The sequence below is a fragment of the Atractosteus spatula genome, chromosome 19 (assembly GCF_055471065.1).
Source record: "Atractosteus spatula isolate fAtrSpa1 chromosome 19, fAtrSpa1.hap1, whole genome shotgun sequence".
NCBI classification, from domain to species: Eukaryota; Metazoa; Chordata; class Actinopteri; order Semionotiformes; family Lepisosteidae; genus Atractosteus; species Atractosteus spatula.
In genome coordinates, this window is record NC_142724.1 from 2,212,163 (window position 1) to 2,227,946 (window position 15,784).

At 44.9% G+C, this 15,784-nt stretch overlaps 1 protein-coding gene across 2 annotated transcripts in view; it reads left to right on the plus strand.

The window, feature by feature from the left end:
* The window catches only part of slc12a5a (solute carrier family 12 member 5a), a 174,664-nt gene that overhangs the window by 125,485 nt on the left and 33,395 nt on the right, over window positions 1-15,784 (plus strand). For both annotated transcript variants that reach the window (XM_088937802.1, XM_088937803.1), the window contains exons 3-4: window positions 7,896-7,990; window positions 8,254-8,385. In XM_088937802.1, the coding sequence (XP_088793928.1) occupies window positions 7,896-7,990; window positions 8,254-8,385 (227 nt within the window). The remainder of the gene's footprint in view (window positions 1-7,895; window positions 7,991-8,253; window positions 8,386-15,784) is intronic.

A 15,784-nucleotide genomic window follows, 5' to 3' on the forward strand; every position in this document is an offset into this window, starting at 1 on the left:
CTCCCTCCTGATTACGAGAGCTGGAATCTAAATCATGTGTGCACGTACGCCCCGCCAGAGCACGTGCGATTCTGTGTAAGAGTGCGGACTACGCTGTGTGGCTATGCAGAGCACTCAGATCCCTGCTATGAGTTTTTACTTGAGATCATGTCTCCAAGAGTGTTAATATAAGCATGGTTATAAAACAAGAGGAAGCCTGGAACCTGAAAGCCGGCATCTGGTTGCCTCCCCACCCCAGAAGTAAGGGAGCCTGAGTTTAATAACTAAGAAAACACTGGAGCTTTGGAAGTGCTGTATAGTAGCAATGGCTTCCAGGCAGGGCATTTCCTCATTAGAAAAAGTCGCAGTGTGCAGCTGAACTGTGCGTGGTGAACCCCTCCAGAAACCACAGGAAAGAGCCTTTGTAATGGTTCTGTGAAGGCAACATAGCGGATTACAGAAAACATCAATTTCATGCACCACTGTCTTGCACATCATGCAGGACTTGAGGGTATTGTTAAACAGAATTTAGATTTTGCATCTGCAGCTTAATAAACATTTTATTGCTTTAGGCCCGTCAGGTTTGAGTGAAATATCCAAATTCACAATGCATAATGGTACAGTAAAACGATGCATTGTTTTATCTGAACGCAGGGCATGTACATAGTAGCTGGGATAGGCCCTCAACACACAGCTGGACATCAGTTGCCCTGTCATCTGAAACACAGGACGTGGAAAAGACTGCTGGTTTCTTTTCAGTTCGGTCTTTAGTTGTGTTCACAGGTCCTGGCTGTTGAAGTGCTGTGGAAAGGCATGTTTTTTTACATGTTACTGCATTTTTGAGAGCAACTGCATAGAGGTTAGTGTAACAGCATTGTCACTGCACATATAAGACTTCCCAGGGACAGTGAGGCTCGGGCAGGGTTGATCAGCACTGGTTCTACAATACAGCTGACCGAGCAGAGCAGAGAATAGAACAACCTTACCATAAAGCAATCTCCAGTCTCCGTGTCGTCAAGTTTAGCTATGTGGGCTAAATATTTGTCTATCTTTTCCTATCAATTTGATGAGAATGCACCTGTTTAAGTATTTATTATTTTCTTAAAAAAACATTCAGAGGAATTTAGGCAGAAAGGGATGATGAGTAAGGATCTAATAAAAAAAACATCAGATATGTGTGCTAATGTGACTTTCACCACAAATGTATCCTCTCCCAGTCGCAGAGACAAGGAAATTGGGCCAGAGCCTGACTTGCATGATTTTTTATTATTTATTAATAAGTCCTCTGTTACCAGATGTCTGTGATAGAAAGCAGCGCTCAGAAGCTTAAAATGATTTTAGAATTTAATTCAAATTAAAGCTGACACGCATGCCTTTCAGTGGATTGGAACGTGAGCTGAGGAATTAGTTGGCAGCCTCATTCTGCGGCACTTGAGCTGGGAGTCAGGCTCTCCTATGAAAAGGTACCCTGTCCCCATTCCAGCGAGGCGCTATGTAGAGGAGCTGGCTGCGGCTACTCGATGCAGTTAATCAAGCAGAAAGTGTTGCACCAGTGCAACAACCTTTACACAGCCTGGTGCAAAATAGATACAGAATTCCAGGAAACTATTTCAGACTCAAAAAAAAATACTGTAGATTTTTGATAGAAAACAATTTCCAGATGCATACGAAACTATTCAGGACCATAATTGTACTGTAGCAGTAATCCTCTATTTTTCTCCTTGTTTTTTTTCCGTATTGCGATTCGTGTCAAAATTCCTTGTGTACAGGAACACCCTGGTAAATCAAAATGTGAGAGAAGATTATTTTATTATTTTATCAGCGGTGTAACTACTGAAATTCTCTTTCATCAGTTCATCTGCAGCTGTTGGGCTCTATATTTTATGGTATCTTTTCAAATGATCAGCGCTACTGCACTGAAAAATTGTTTTTTACTGTAATTACCAGAGGTAGTTAAAAGGTGTGTTTTAAATTTGGGGGTTAGAGTATGCTCTCGCTTGTGAACTACAGTATCCATAGGCCAGCCAGAATTAATATCCAGGGAGGGCTTTTGATGTGAGCAGTGGAGCGGCTGTTAATATTGTGGTTTAATGTGCTCTGGTGTTCACTTCTGTAGCCGTTATCTCTGAAGCCAGCGATGTAGCTGATCCTGTCCGCTGAGCCTGCAGGCGTTTTGAGCAGGAGTTTTAATCAACACAGATCGTCACAGGTATCTGTGCAGTCTAGGTTTTTCAGGTGGGTGAGGCAAAATGGATTTCCGAAGGTGGCTCAAGCTCGTCAAAGCTGAGTGGCACAAACTCCGCCGGCCGTCCCCCCCTGTGCCAGCCAGGCCTGTCCTGTCGGGCTCCGTCTTCCTCCCCTGTGCGCTCTGCGTTCACAGAAGGAAGGACGGGCCGCTGTTTCAGGGGCTCGCTGCTCCAGCCCGCGTGGTTGCCGTCGGATCGATTAAAGGGCTTTGTTGCTCCATCGACAGGACCTCTCTTCCCTTGCAGTGGAGCTTAGCTGGTCAGGTAGTTTATCAGTCACTTCAAACATCTCCGGGATTACTGGCCTGCTTTTTTTTTTTCTGACTGTCTGACCTGATTGTCTTCAACTGAAGGAAATAAGGTCACGAGCTCAGGCTGTGCATCTTATAAGATGGTGGCAGATGGTCCCTGTAACATATTCTGACTTTTTTATGTGTGCAGTCTTGCACCGGCTCACACACAGCCTGCCACTTTGAAGCCCCACTGGTGTCTCTGCGTCAGGAGTGTCAAAGGAAGCAGGGGACGTCAACAGCTTCTTTTAAAGCTAAGAATAAAAATATGGCACACAGAAAAGACTAAGCACTGTTTTGTAGCAGCTGGAAATGCCTTTCATTTGGTTTTTAAAATCCCTTGAGGTTTTTTTTTGATTTTTATGAAAAGTGTCCCCAGATGAAAAGATGCAGCTTGTGTCGGTCCAGTTTACAGTGTGCCAACTCTGCAATCTATCACCCAGAAGTGCCTCTGCCCGCATGGGCCACACTCCCAAGAGACACTCTGTTCCCTCTACAGACAGTACATAGGAGATACAACCTGTTGTCACCTGTTATACGAGACACCTGAAGAAGTCAGAGAAGGGTCCGAAACAAGGGACAGTACAATAATAATAATAATGAATAATTCTTACGTTTATATAGCACTTTACTGGACACTACACTCAAAGCACTTTACAGGTAATAGGGAATCCCACTACCACCACCAATGTGCAGCCCCCACCTGGATGATGTGATGGCTGCCAGGGTGCACCAGTCCGCTCCCCACACACCAGCTCTCAGTGGGGAGGAGAGCAGAGTGATGAAGTCAATTCATTGATGGGGATAAGTGCAGGACACTTAAAACTTAGTACTGTAGGTGGTAAAGATGCTTATCTTTTAATCCGTCACTTAGAAATTTGGAATGGAATATGAAATGAAATGGAAATGAAATATTTTTCCATCAAGTTTGGAATCTCAAATTGTTTTAAGACTCAACTATCTGGCAGTGACTTCCATACCTGTGGAAGGTGTGGAAGTCATCATTGGTCATCTTTCCTGGTGGGAGAGTTCACACCAACTGGAGGAATGGCACATCTCTCCTTCAAGTATGCGTACCCCCCCTCCCAAAACAGATGCTTTTTTTCCCAGAAAGTCAAGGGATCTGAGGTGACTAATCCTGACACTGCACTAGTGGAGATCCAGGGTGGATCATGGATCTTAAGCTGCCCTGTGAGTGGGTACTGGGCCTTTCCTGATTGAGCTACCTAGAATCCCTGTTGTGTAAATTATTCAGTCCAACACTATACAGCCTGAGAACTTGAAATACAGCCGGGTATATTAACAAAACGAAAAGGTGATACACTAAATAATAGCTTTACATTTTATTGTTAATGGTTATTAGACCATTGCTGAGGGAGGTACTGCATGTTTCTGTGCATTAGAGGCCTGAAGGTGAGAAAAGGTCACCTCTATTTCAGCTGATTCTTTTACACGCCTATAAAATACAGCAAGGTCTCCTACAACTCCAAGGAGCTTCACTCCACAGATCACAACAGCTTCTCCTAAGGAGAAAGCTAAATAAATATGTGAGAAAAAACCTTAAAAAGCATACAATAAAAAAAAACATCAAAGGGATAAGCATTTACATATTAATAACCTTCCTGTAATTAATTAAAACTCCATTCAGGCAATTATATTCATTGTGACACTGACTGGCAGCCCAGAACCTCAGGAGATTCTAACAAGACTCAGCTTATTTGAAGGCTTTTAGCTTAGAACATGACATATTTAAATTGGTGCCATTCTAGAATCCATGGCACGCATTTAATAGTCACTATTTAAATAAAACTGACTGAAAAGTTAAATATTTAATCTCTCCTGCATATTTAATTGTCTTTTCTATTCTAACGTAAAAAATGAGGGAGGAGCCCACTGCTCACATCCTGTAGGTAAACAACATCCTCAGCAGCTAACTGCAGTGCCTTAATACACATCTGCACTACGCACTTTTTACATCTAACATTTTTGGGTCTCACTACTACATATTTATTTATTTGTCCACAACATATTTATTGTTCCTGTTGTCTACATTGTGTGCTGTTGTCTGTTGTATTGTGTATGTCCTGACAATCAGTGTGTTTAAGAATTCCAATGTACATGTACATATGGCAATAAACAACTCTACTCTAACTAAAAAAGAAACAGTCATTACTCATTTATTACTAAGATATATGCGAGCTGTTACTGAATTGCATTTGGAACTGTATTATTCAGATCATTTTCCATTTCACAGGATCGTTAAGTACTGGGAGACAGCAGTGTCTTAAATCAGGACACTAATGCTTTTAAAGGGTTTTCAAATTTAAGGATCTTTACATTTTAGATTTAAGGTTTTGCTGTTTATTATATGTGCTTTCCATATTTGTCCAACAGTTTTATTTGCTTTGTTGTGTAGACTGCTCTCACGTGTCTGAGTATCTGAAGATTTAATTGATTTTAGAATGATTATTATTCATGGACAGCCTTCTGCAACTATACATTGCAGTTGCTTCCCTAACAAACATGCATGCACAGATGCACGCACCATTGCCCCCTCAAGAACTGAGTTCCCGGGGGGACAGGGATCTTATTAAATCTTTCACTTATTCCAACACCCTGTCAACAGCAGTGACACCGCTGTAAAGATTGTGCTCATATCTGACACTGCATTTCCACATTTCATTTTCCAGGCTAATCCAGTTGGATGGATCCAGGTTCCTCTGATGAATTTCCGAGCTGATCTGATTCATTGATTGACTTTCTGTAATGATTGCTCTTATTGATGGATAGGTATCGGAAATAAAGGAATGTAGAATGGATAGTGACAACAAAAAGTGCCTGTAGGGAATTAACATAATGCATAATACCTTTCACCACCCCGCGGTCTTCAGACTCCTAACGTCTGCCTTGATATTGTGGCATTAAACCTGAGGCTTATGGGTTCATCCTGTAAAAATCTCTGCTTGGATCGAGATGGACGGCACAGCCTGGAAATCTTGGCAGAGGAAGCCGAGCTCCCAGTATGGCCCAGTAAAAGCTGGGAAGAACGGGGCTCGGACCACAAGGCTTGCTTTACTCGCTGGTGGTTTTAATGGCCAGGTTTTGCCAGGGTGGCTCGAGCAGCAAGGCTGCTGGAAAACTGGAACTTTAAATGTAAAGAAGGACCCATCTTTACCCCACCTAGCAGCCGCCTTTCTGAATTCACAAGCAAAGAGAGATTTTGGAAGCGAGATGTGTGTATGGTATGGGAGGCAGGACTTTCTGTGCTCTGCTGCTACAGACTGGCAGGAAACAGGCAGCGAGGGCACATAGTCAGAGAAGCTTCTCTGGAGAGAAGTGAAAACCAGTCCTGGTTGGAGACCCCTGACAAAGGAGAGACAGCCAGGGTGAGAGAGAGGGAGAACAGAAGGAAGGAAGGGAGCACAGAGAGAAGGTGTGTGTCAGAAGAGAGGACCCTGTTCTGATCAGCCCCGAAGACCAGACCCCAGCTACGTTTAAGAGAGCTTGCTGTCCTTTATTTTAGGAAACTTGTTTTCTTATTGATGGAATCCTCGGTCCTCTCCAAGTTAGAGATTTAGTGATTAATATTTAGAATAGGGAGATAGTTCACTGTTCACTCTGAGGCACCCAGGTTTGTAGGTAGGGAGATTTAGCTCTGGCCGTATTCCAGCTTTAATCCGAGCGCAGGTTTATCACTTTAGTTGGCCTGTTCAGGCATTATATAAGGTTCAGGTTACTGGGTTAGAAGTCTGGGTTTTCTGGGACATTAGAACTTAGGCTCCTGAGATGCTTGGTTTGTAAACAGCATTGTGTGTGAGTGTAACATATCATGTGTTGTTTAGTTTGTTAATAAACATCTGTTTTAGTTTGTAACTTGTTACTCAGGTGCCTCAGAATTAAGTGACCACCTGGGTATATCTTTGACATATCTGACATTGGGGGGGAGGGGTTAATTATTAATTTTAATTATTGTATTATCCTGATCTATCCTTTTATTTTCTTTACCCTTGTTTGTAACCATACATATCTGTTCCCAGACACCATGCCCTATGTGTATTCTTCTATAATAAGTCTAAATGTTTCGAGCTAGTAATAATTGCTATCCCTTTGACTGACAGATGCTACATTTTTCACCGAAGGGCAATATATGCTCATTTATTGAAGCATAACTGTAATTAAGCACGAGTAACCTTTTCATGAACAACTGTGGCTCAAGTAGACGGATATCCATTGTGTAGTATTGAAAGGCTTGATTGATCCATTAAAAAATAGCAAACTGCGGTACCAGAGAAAAGTCAGCACTAACTCCAGACTGTGAAGAAACAGCCGCCTAAAAATGAAAGTTCAGACACGCTTGACTGGGCAGAAATATGGAAAGATGAGTCAGTGAACCTCCGGGTAAGCTCTCTGGACATTGGGTTACGTAACCTTTCTAATGCCTTTAAATCCCTGAGATCTGCCTGTGCTTACTGAACCTGGAAATCATCTGATTTCCCATGCAGGACATTGAAAGCACACATGACATTAGTTTGAGATGGTCCTCCATGGAGCGAGGGAGACATGTGACAGTGGTAAACTAGCTATAGATGTCTGTGGTTAACGTCTGTATATTGGTGCTTTGGGATCCAAGGGCAGAAACATCAGTGAAAAGGGATAAAGACAATCCTAGGTCCGATCGACACACTGTCCACTCCCCTAATCCTTTCCCCAACCCATCTCCAGTGTTAATGAAAACATATGGATTTTAATTTCAATACCTAAAGTCTGGGTTTAGGTCTTCTTTGATTAGCCTGGGGAATCGATTGCACTGCTCTGTCAACAGTGTGACCCTGCCGTCACTAGGTCACATCTAAATCCTCCCTTACAATGTATCCTTCTCTGGAAACGCATCAAACCTGCAGTGTGGTTGAATGAGGTTCTTCTCCTACGGGCAGCAGTGTAGGGGAGTGCTAAGGGCTCTGGACTTGTAACAGGGAGGTTGTGAATTCAACTTTCAGTTGGTTGTAGCTCACTTTGGTACGCTTGAGCAAGGAACGTCACACAAATTGCTCTAGTGGAATTCAGGAAAATATATAAAGTGAATGGATACAAATATAGGTAGTTTTGGATTAACAGCTAAATAAGTTAATAATGAAATGTCGGTAAATTGGCATACCAGTCAGTGATAACTTGCTTCAACACAGTTCCTGGGAGGACCCTGGGAGAGCTTTTTAAGTTGTGGTATGAAGGCATTACTGATCAGACCTTCATACTAGGGACATGAATGTCCAAGATTGCCTGTGTGGGCTTAAAGTCTCATTTTAACTCCATCCAATAATCATTATGTGGATGAAATTAGCCAGCACAACGACTCTTTCTGTCTCTCCGTCGCCCCCTGCAGGTGATGGCAACCCCAAGGAGAGCAGCCCCTTCATCAACAGCAGCGATGTGGAGAAGGGCCAGCAGTACGATGGCAAGAACATGGCCTTGTTCGAGGTGAGAACAGCCAGGACCTTCTACCTCACAAAACAAATCTGCAGAATATCATAGCGGGGGCTCTCGTCACGCATGTTGTGGCTGTACTAATTCATGTTTCAACGTGGTAGAAGCCAACGAAAAAAGGTTTGTCCGTGTTTTGCATGCTTGTTGTCATAAACCACAGCACATATGAAGTCGTGGGGTCTGGAGCACAGTCCAGCTGCCCTTTACTCTGCAGGTGCACCAGGGTGCTGATGCTCTTGTGTCTGTGCGCCCTGCAGGAGGAGATGGACACCAGCCCCATGGTTTCCTCCCTGCTCAGCAGCCTTGCCAACTACTCCAACCTCCCGCAGGGCAGCAAGGAGCACGAGGAGGCCGAGAACAACGAAGAGGCCCGCAAGAAGCCCGTGAAGGTCAGAGAAAGGATTCCCAATTGTTGTCCATTAGGTTCCAGCTCCCCAGAGATAACACGGACTGCGGAAGCAATGAAATGTCTTAAGAAATTTGCCCACGGACTCTATGGTGTAACACGATGTGTGATAATCCGTGGATGCAACATTCCACCAGAGCCAAATGCTGTAATGTTGTTTGTAACCAGCTCTGGGAGTCTGTAGTCCTGCGGTTATATGCGTGCAACACCGCAATTTTCAATCCTGTTCTAACCCCCCCTCGCCTGTCCAGTGTTAACTCTCTCCTAAAATCAGCCCACATCACATTTTTCTTATTAAGGAGGACAGAATACTTGAATCAACAGTCTGCTTGCCCACGAGCCTCTTCCCCCTGCCTCTCTCTCTGTTCTCACTCTGCAGCTCTCCTCCCACCCTTCCATCTCTCTCAGTCTTTCTCTGTTCCGTTTTCTTTCATCTCCTCCCTTTTCCTCCTTCTCCTTTTTCGTCTCTGCCTTCCCCCTCCCCAGCTCCGGATTCCTGGCGAATTTTTAATTGCGCTGGAGAAAATCCCGGCGCTGTCGAAAGAGCTCGCTAATCCCGGGGCTAAAAATAGCTTGCGCGCGAGTACAGCTACGTAGCAGGGACCCTGCGGAAAGCAGCCGCCCCCTGGAGTTTCCGGCGTGAAAAGACAGAAAACAAAGTCTGCCTGGAATGCTTCTCGTTCACCAGGACCACATCATTTCTCACTGCTGCGCTGTCTTAATTAACTCGTCACGTACAGTACAGCAGCTGCACTTTAACCATTCCCTGCTTCAGAGACCCCACACCATAACAAAACACCAGAATGTCTTCAGAAGCACATCAGATCCTCCTGAGAGACTCTGGGCATGAACTCGTACCTGCCCCCTACCTGTGTGCAGCGTGTTCATCTTCATGTCAAAATGATGGGAACAGATACTGTCCAATATGTAAAAAAATGACATGAAACCCCATGAATGTTTTTTTGTGTATGAGGAGGTTTTAAGTTAGAAAGCAATGCCTTTTCTACATTTTTGGAAAACTGTATTTGAATATACAGAAAGGACGGGGTCAGATGTTGCGACTAAAGAATATCTAGACCACATATCTGAAAAAAAGGAAGAAGCGATTTCTGTTAATTTAACATATAAAAAAACAGCAGAAAAGATACACTAATCAGTCTTAATATCAGTGGTATCCCAGTATGTTCAATTTTAATTCAGTAGACATCTAAAAGGGGCTTACCACACGGAGATACCACACCTGCCTGACACAAGCGACTGTCCTTGTAACAGACAGCTGCTGAAACGTTTGCTCCTGTACTTGAATGCCTGTGCGTGTGCGCCCCCTACAGGCTGTGGCCCCGCTCGTCCGTGTCACTTTATCTGGGAGGACTTCGCCGATCACATCCCCTGCCCTTTACCCAGCGCCACGCGGCTCTTTAATAATGCATCAAACCTGAGCAGGGACACATTAGCGCTGTCAGCCCACGTCCGTGCGACGGAGCGCGAAGCCGGAGTTACAAGCTCTCCTTGTCTTTGTTCTCCGCTGCTGTACTATATTGTAATTCAGGGCACTGTGCCTGGGTCCCGCCCGCCTGCCTGGCTCTCTCTCGCCCGCCGCTTGTCAGCCCCCTGCCGGATCCCCTCCACTCTGATCTCCGGTTAGGAAAACCGGGACCTCGTACGGGACTCATAGAGGAAAAGAGCACATCGTTTTCAGAAAGAAAAGTACATTATACTTTAACCAGTGGCATCAAAGACCATTATTCTGACCAGTTCCCAGGCTACCTAATGTTGATGTAAGTAAGCAGGTTCAAACTGCTTGATAAACCCTTTAACATATTGGTGTTAAACAAAAACACACTGTACGCATCAGAACTTGCTGAAATTACAGCTTGTTAGAACATTGCATGTTTGCAGAGGGGCGCTTAATCCCAAGTTTTTTTTTTTTTGTTTTGTTTTGCAAGGAACTTCTTCTACAATATGAAGTTTACTAAAGATTTGAAAATTTGAAAAAGGCCTACAGTAAATGTGTAATGACAGTATAATTACATATAATAAGAGGACCATTGTAATTACATGTAATAACAATCAACAGTCCATGTAGTCATTTGGAAAAACAGTGGTGAGTTTTATATTCCTGTATTAGAGTAGTAGAGTAGAAGAGTTTATTGCCATATGTGCATGTACATTGGCATTCTTATTTACGCTGATCTCTCGGGACGTACACAGCACAGCAGACAACACAGCACAGCAGACAACACAGTACAACAGACAACACCACAAAATGTAGACAGTACATCACAAACAAACACAATAAATAATATCAACAGAACAGTAAATATGTTGTGGAGAACAATTAATACGAAGTACTGGAAAACAAACATGTTAGACCATGCAAAAAGAGCATAGTGCAGATGTGCATTAAGTCTGTGGCATTGCAGTTAGCTGTGCAGAATGCCTAATGCAGTACTGTGTTTGCGCAGTAATGGGTACTGTACTGCGTATTTCACACAGCAAATCGATTAAGAACACTTTGTCATTTAGAGTGATGACATGGAGCCCCTTTCATATAGCAGGGTATTGACTGGAGCAGCTCGAGTGAAGGGCTTTGCTCAAGGTTACAACAGCAGTGTCCCACCAGGGGTCCCCCGGGTCCCCCCACCCTGCAGTCCTCCGTGCTGCCCCCTGTGTTCTTTAAACTCCAGCGCACAAACAGCCCCATCTTTATTTCCCCTTCCTCCGCCGCCAGGGCTCAGGGTGTGTGAAATTTCTGTGCGCGAAGGTGGTCTGGCCCGGCCCGGCCCGGCCCGGCCCAGTTCAGAAACCACAGCTGGAGCCTCCCACACCTGAGCCAGCCCGTGGCTTGTGGCCGCCTTCCCGAGGGGGGAGAGCTGCCTGCCCCCCGCTGCACACCTGGGGCCGCGCCAGATGCACTGTCCCCCCGGGTTAGCGGCACCGCTCCCCAGACAGACAGGCCTGGTGTGATGCAGTGGTGTCACCTACCTGTCGGCCATCAGGAGCCGAGCAAGTGGAGTGCAGCGCGGGTGCCGTGCCATTTCCTGTAAATGCCCAAGGGCAGACCCCCTGCGATGTTAGAAAATTTGATAAAAAGAATCTCCGAGCTTGAGAGAAATTCCAGGCCCGATAAGTGAGGCCAGGACGTGACAGGTTTGTGCAGAAAAGGACATTTCACTCGCAGGGAGACAGACCCTTTGTACATTTGCAAAACACCGAGTGCATGCAGAGGGTTTCATCTTTTGCAGCACGTCTCCTCAGCAGACATTCCAAGTGAATTAATTTGGTGGGTATCACTCTGCAGTTATGTTGATGCCATGCAGTAGAATGTGCTGTTTTAAAACAAATTGCATTACCCGCTGTTATCAGCTGTTGGACTGTACGGAGCTCAGTCCTGGAGTTTCCAAAGCGTCAGTGATTGATGTTTATATGGAGCACCCCAACATTTTTAATCAAGTGCAAAATCATACAGCGGCCGGCTGCCGAGCAGCACTTTATATCAGAAATGAAATAAAATAAAGTGGGTTGGATACCTCCACGCACAACGGGAAAGGGATACCGCGAGCATGATAAATGAGATGCCAAAAATGAGCGGGTTTTTGTCTCCGAGCGCTCTGAATAAGAGACGCTCTCTGGCCAGCCTTTGTGCTGCAGCCCTTGTATACGTGCTCTAAAAACATAATGACACAAGAATGATTTCAAACTAGAGGAGGCCGTTTCACCCATGTGACATGTTTAGTAGTAGCTAATTGATCCACCGATCAACTGATTTTTTTTTTTAAAGAGGCCAGGGTATCAGCTTCAACAACATGGCCGGATAGCTTGTTCCTGTCCCCCGCAAACCGTTTGTGTAAAGAGCTGTCTGTGGGGAATTTCTTTTTTATAAAGATAAAATACTGCTAATAATTATGTTCAGCCATCCATAACGTGTGTAGTAATTGTTTTCAGCCTCCCCCTATCAAAGTTAAGCCGATTTGTATTTTTTGATGCTCATCAAAGACATGATGACATTTAAGAAGAGAGACAAGGCCGTGATGCCACTGGAGTGGCACTGTGTGGCACGTGTGCCTGCTCTAAGGCAGAGACGTCGGCGTCAAACAGGACTGTCTCTTCATCAGTGCTAGTGAGCACAGAGCTATAAATAGCCTCATTGAGGGAGCTTCCTGACTGCGGCGCTGTGCTGAATTCGAATTTGATGAACGCCCTGACTTTAGCTGTGCGCTGAAGGACGAACTCACAAAGACTAATTAACATACCTCCCCATCAGGCAACAGGCTGCACTGGTCATTAAAACCCAGGAGAAGTGGCGGTGACAGAGGATTCCTCCTCACTGCGCCGCCTTTTCCAGATCCCTGTACTTTTCTTCGTTTTTATCTCGACCTCAGATTTGCAATCGAGTATTTTTTTCCAAAGTGGAAAGAATGTGCTTATAAGGCGTGCTGTGTTATTGTTAATGAACCAGGGGACACAGGTGGAAACTATATGGAAGTGCAGAACAGGAGGCACTTCTTTACACAAAGGGTGGTGGGAGGGTGGAGCAAGCCAATACCCTAGCTTCGTTCGAGAAACAGCTGGATGAGACACTCAGAACAGTTAGCCAATAACTTTCAAACAGGTAGAAATGTTTGTTCATGTTTAGTGTGCAATTAAAACTAATTCCATTCATTTTAAAAAGAAGGGAAAGTCGCTATTATCATATAACCAGATAAATAAGATGTTTTGTGATCCACAACAACACGGCAGAATAAATACAAAAGTTCAAAATGCGTCTGTCTCAGCTATCAAAGCAAATGACAACAGAGACCCCTTAAAGGGAAAAGGGCATGGAGAAAAGCGAACTGTAAGTGGATGTTTCCCATCTAGGCTAAGTGCTCCTCCACTCTACCCTGATAGTAAAGCTTGCTTGTCTGAAACACTCTTCACAACCTGACACCCGTAAGATGCATTTTCAGACTCACTTCTGGGCTCCATGCTTCTATTGCTGGGGAATAAAATGACAACAGGATACAACTGGATTTTAGGTGCGCAGATATCACAGCCAGTTCTGTATAGGCAGAAAAAAAATATCCTCAATACCAGTTATATAACCTGTAAAAAAACTTAGTAAATGCTTAATTTTTTATGAATTATTTCCCGCCAGCATGCAGTTAATCAGGAATTAATATTTCGGGTTAATTAAATAAACAGCCTTCCCTTCTCTGACATCTGGTGTGGCTCTATGCCCAAGGCTTTGGATGCCTTGGATATCTGTGTATCATCACTGCACTGCTCACTGTTATCTCTGAGGTTAGGTGCATCGGAGGAAATTGCATTTATTCCCTCCCATTTGAGCTTGCTGGGCCCTCTCCTTGACACTCCATTCCAGAGCGTTGACCACGAATCGGCCTCCTCCGTGATTACAGTCCTTGTGTAAGGAGGACAGCAGACCCTACTCTGACAGAAGCTGTGTTAATGGAGTCACATTGAGGGGGACGAGGGGCCATGCGGTCTGCTCATTGATCAAGGAATCCCACAGCCTTGAAGGACTGTCATTCCTGCTCTTACTGTATGTTAAGATCAGGGTGGCAGCTGCACCTTCTAATGAGCGCATCTATAGAAAATGCTGCATCGTGAATAGAGGGGAGTTTTCTCTGAACTGTTGTGAGAGGTTTTACAGTTTACTGCAACTTCTTATTTTCTGAACAGGCCTCGTAATGACTTAATGAACAGGGAAATAATGTAAGCTTTAGCTGGAATATGGGCACTTTATTTTAATTTCTTTTAATCTTTTCTGATGAATTGTTGGTGCTGTTGATGGGATTTTTTCCCTTGCCTCTTCAGATTTCAAAGGCAAGAACATTATCTTCTCCAAAGAGAGAACTGCTGTGCTCCTCCAGCCACAGCTCAGATTAATTGTCCTTCAATGTAATTCTCTCCCTCAGAGCCCCTGGGTCATTCTTAATAAATGAGTACGCCAGAAAGACATTAATGTTCTTCACATTTCAGTCTTTACAGAAATATTTTGTATGTATACCTTTGTACTGTGATGGTGTCCTATATAATATTTTAGAATTTTAGACACACTACTCTCACACACACATGCATACACCCATACTATACTCACACACACATGCATACACCCATACTATACTCACACACACATGCACACACTCACACACATGCACACACTCACACTATAATCACACACATGCACACACTCACACTATACTCACACAGATGCACACAGCCACACTACACCCACCCTATACTCACACACATGCACACACCCACACTACACTCACACACATGCACACACTCACACTATACTCACACACATGCACACATGCACACACCCACCCTATACTCACACACATGCACACAGCAACACTACACTAACACACATACACACACCTACACTACACCCAGTTTATACTCACACACATGCACACAGCCACACAACAATCACGCACACATGCACACAGCCCCACTACGCTCACACTATACTCACACACACTACACACATCTACACTACACTCACACAAGTGCACACAGCCACACGCTACACTCACACACTACACATACCCACAGTACTCTCCACACATGCTGCACCACCCCCACACACCACTCTCTGGCACAGACTGTCCCTCACCTGACAGTGGAAAAACCCACTGAATAGCTTTGGGTTCTAGCAGACCCAGCTGTGGAAAAGGGCTTTCCACCACGTGCAGGGGCGGAGGCACTGTCCTGCAGCAAGGGAACCTCATCGCTCCGCACGGAGAGGCTGTGTTCTTCTGAAACAGTCCCTGAAGCCGTCACGAGGAGATCAGCCTGGCAAAAGGCTCCTCAACTACGGTGCCTCCGTAATCACCGGAGACTGTGGCCATGTCTCTGCCAGGACAAGGCTGGCATTCTTCTCCGAAAGCAGAGTCTTCGCACGAGTCATCGGAGAATCAGAGGCACCTTTCATTCTGCCTAGTGTGGAAAGTCACGTACAGGACAGTGCACACTGCACGTGGCATTCTCTCTTTAGGCCACTAGCAGGCCCGTCAGAAAAACGCATTGCGGCCTAGGCATGCTATCACTGGTGATATATGGCTATGTTACAAACCGGACCTTGGCTCACTCCTGCACGCTCCTGTGCTCCGCTGGCGTGCTGCAGGAGGGGGCCTCACGCAAGGAAGAAGTGAACCCCAGCAGGGCGTGTGGGAGATGTGAAACGGAGTGTCAGCTGAGTGCTCAGGGGGTGCGTGTTACCATTCTTTTGCCCGCAAAGCATTTAATTCCGCCCATACAGAGTTCATACTGTATCCGCACTGTATATGCTTCCATAAATCATATGATTTAATCATCGTCTGCAGGGGAAAGGAGTCTGTCTAGCTCTCTCCTCACCTGGCACTTCAGTAATG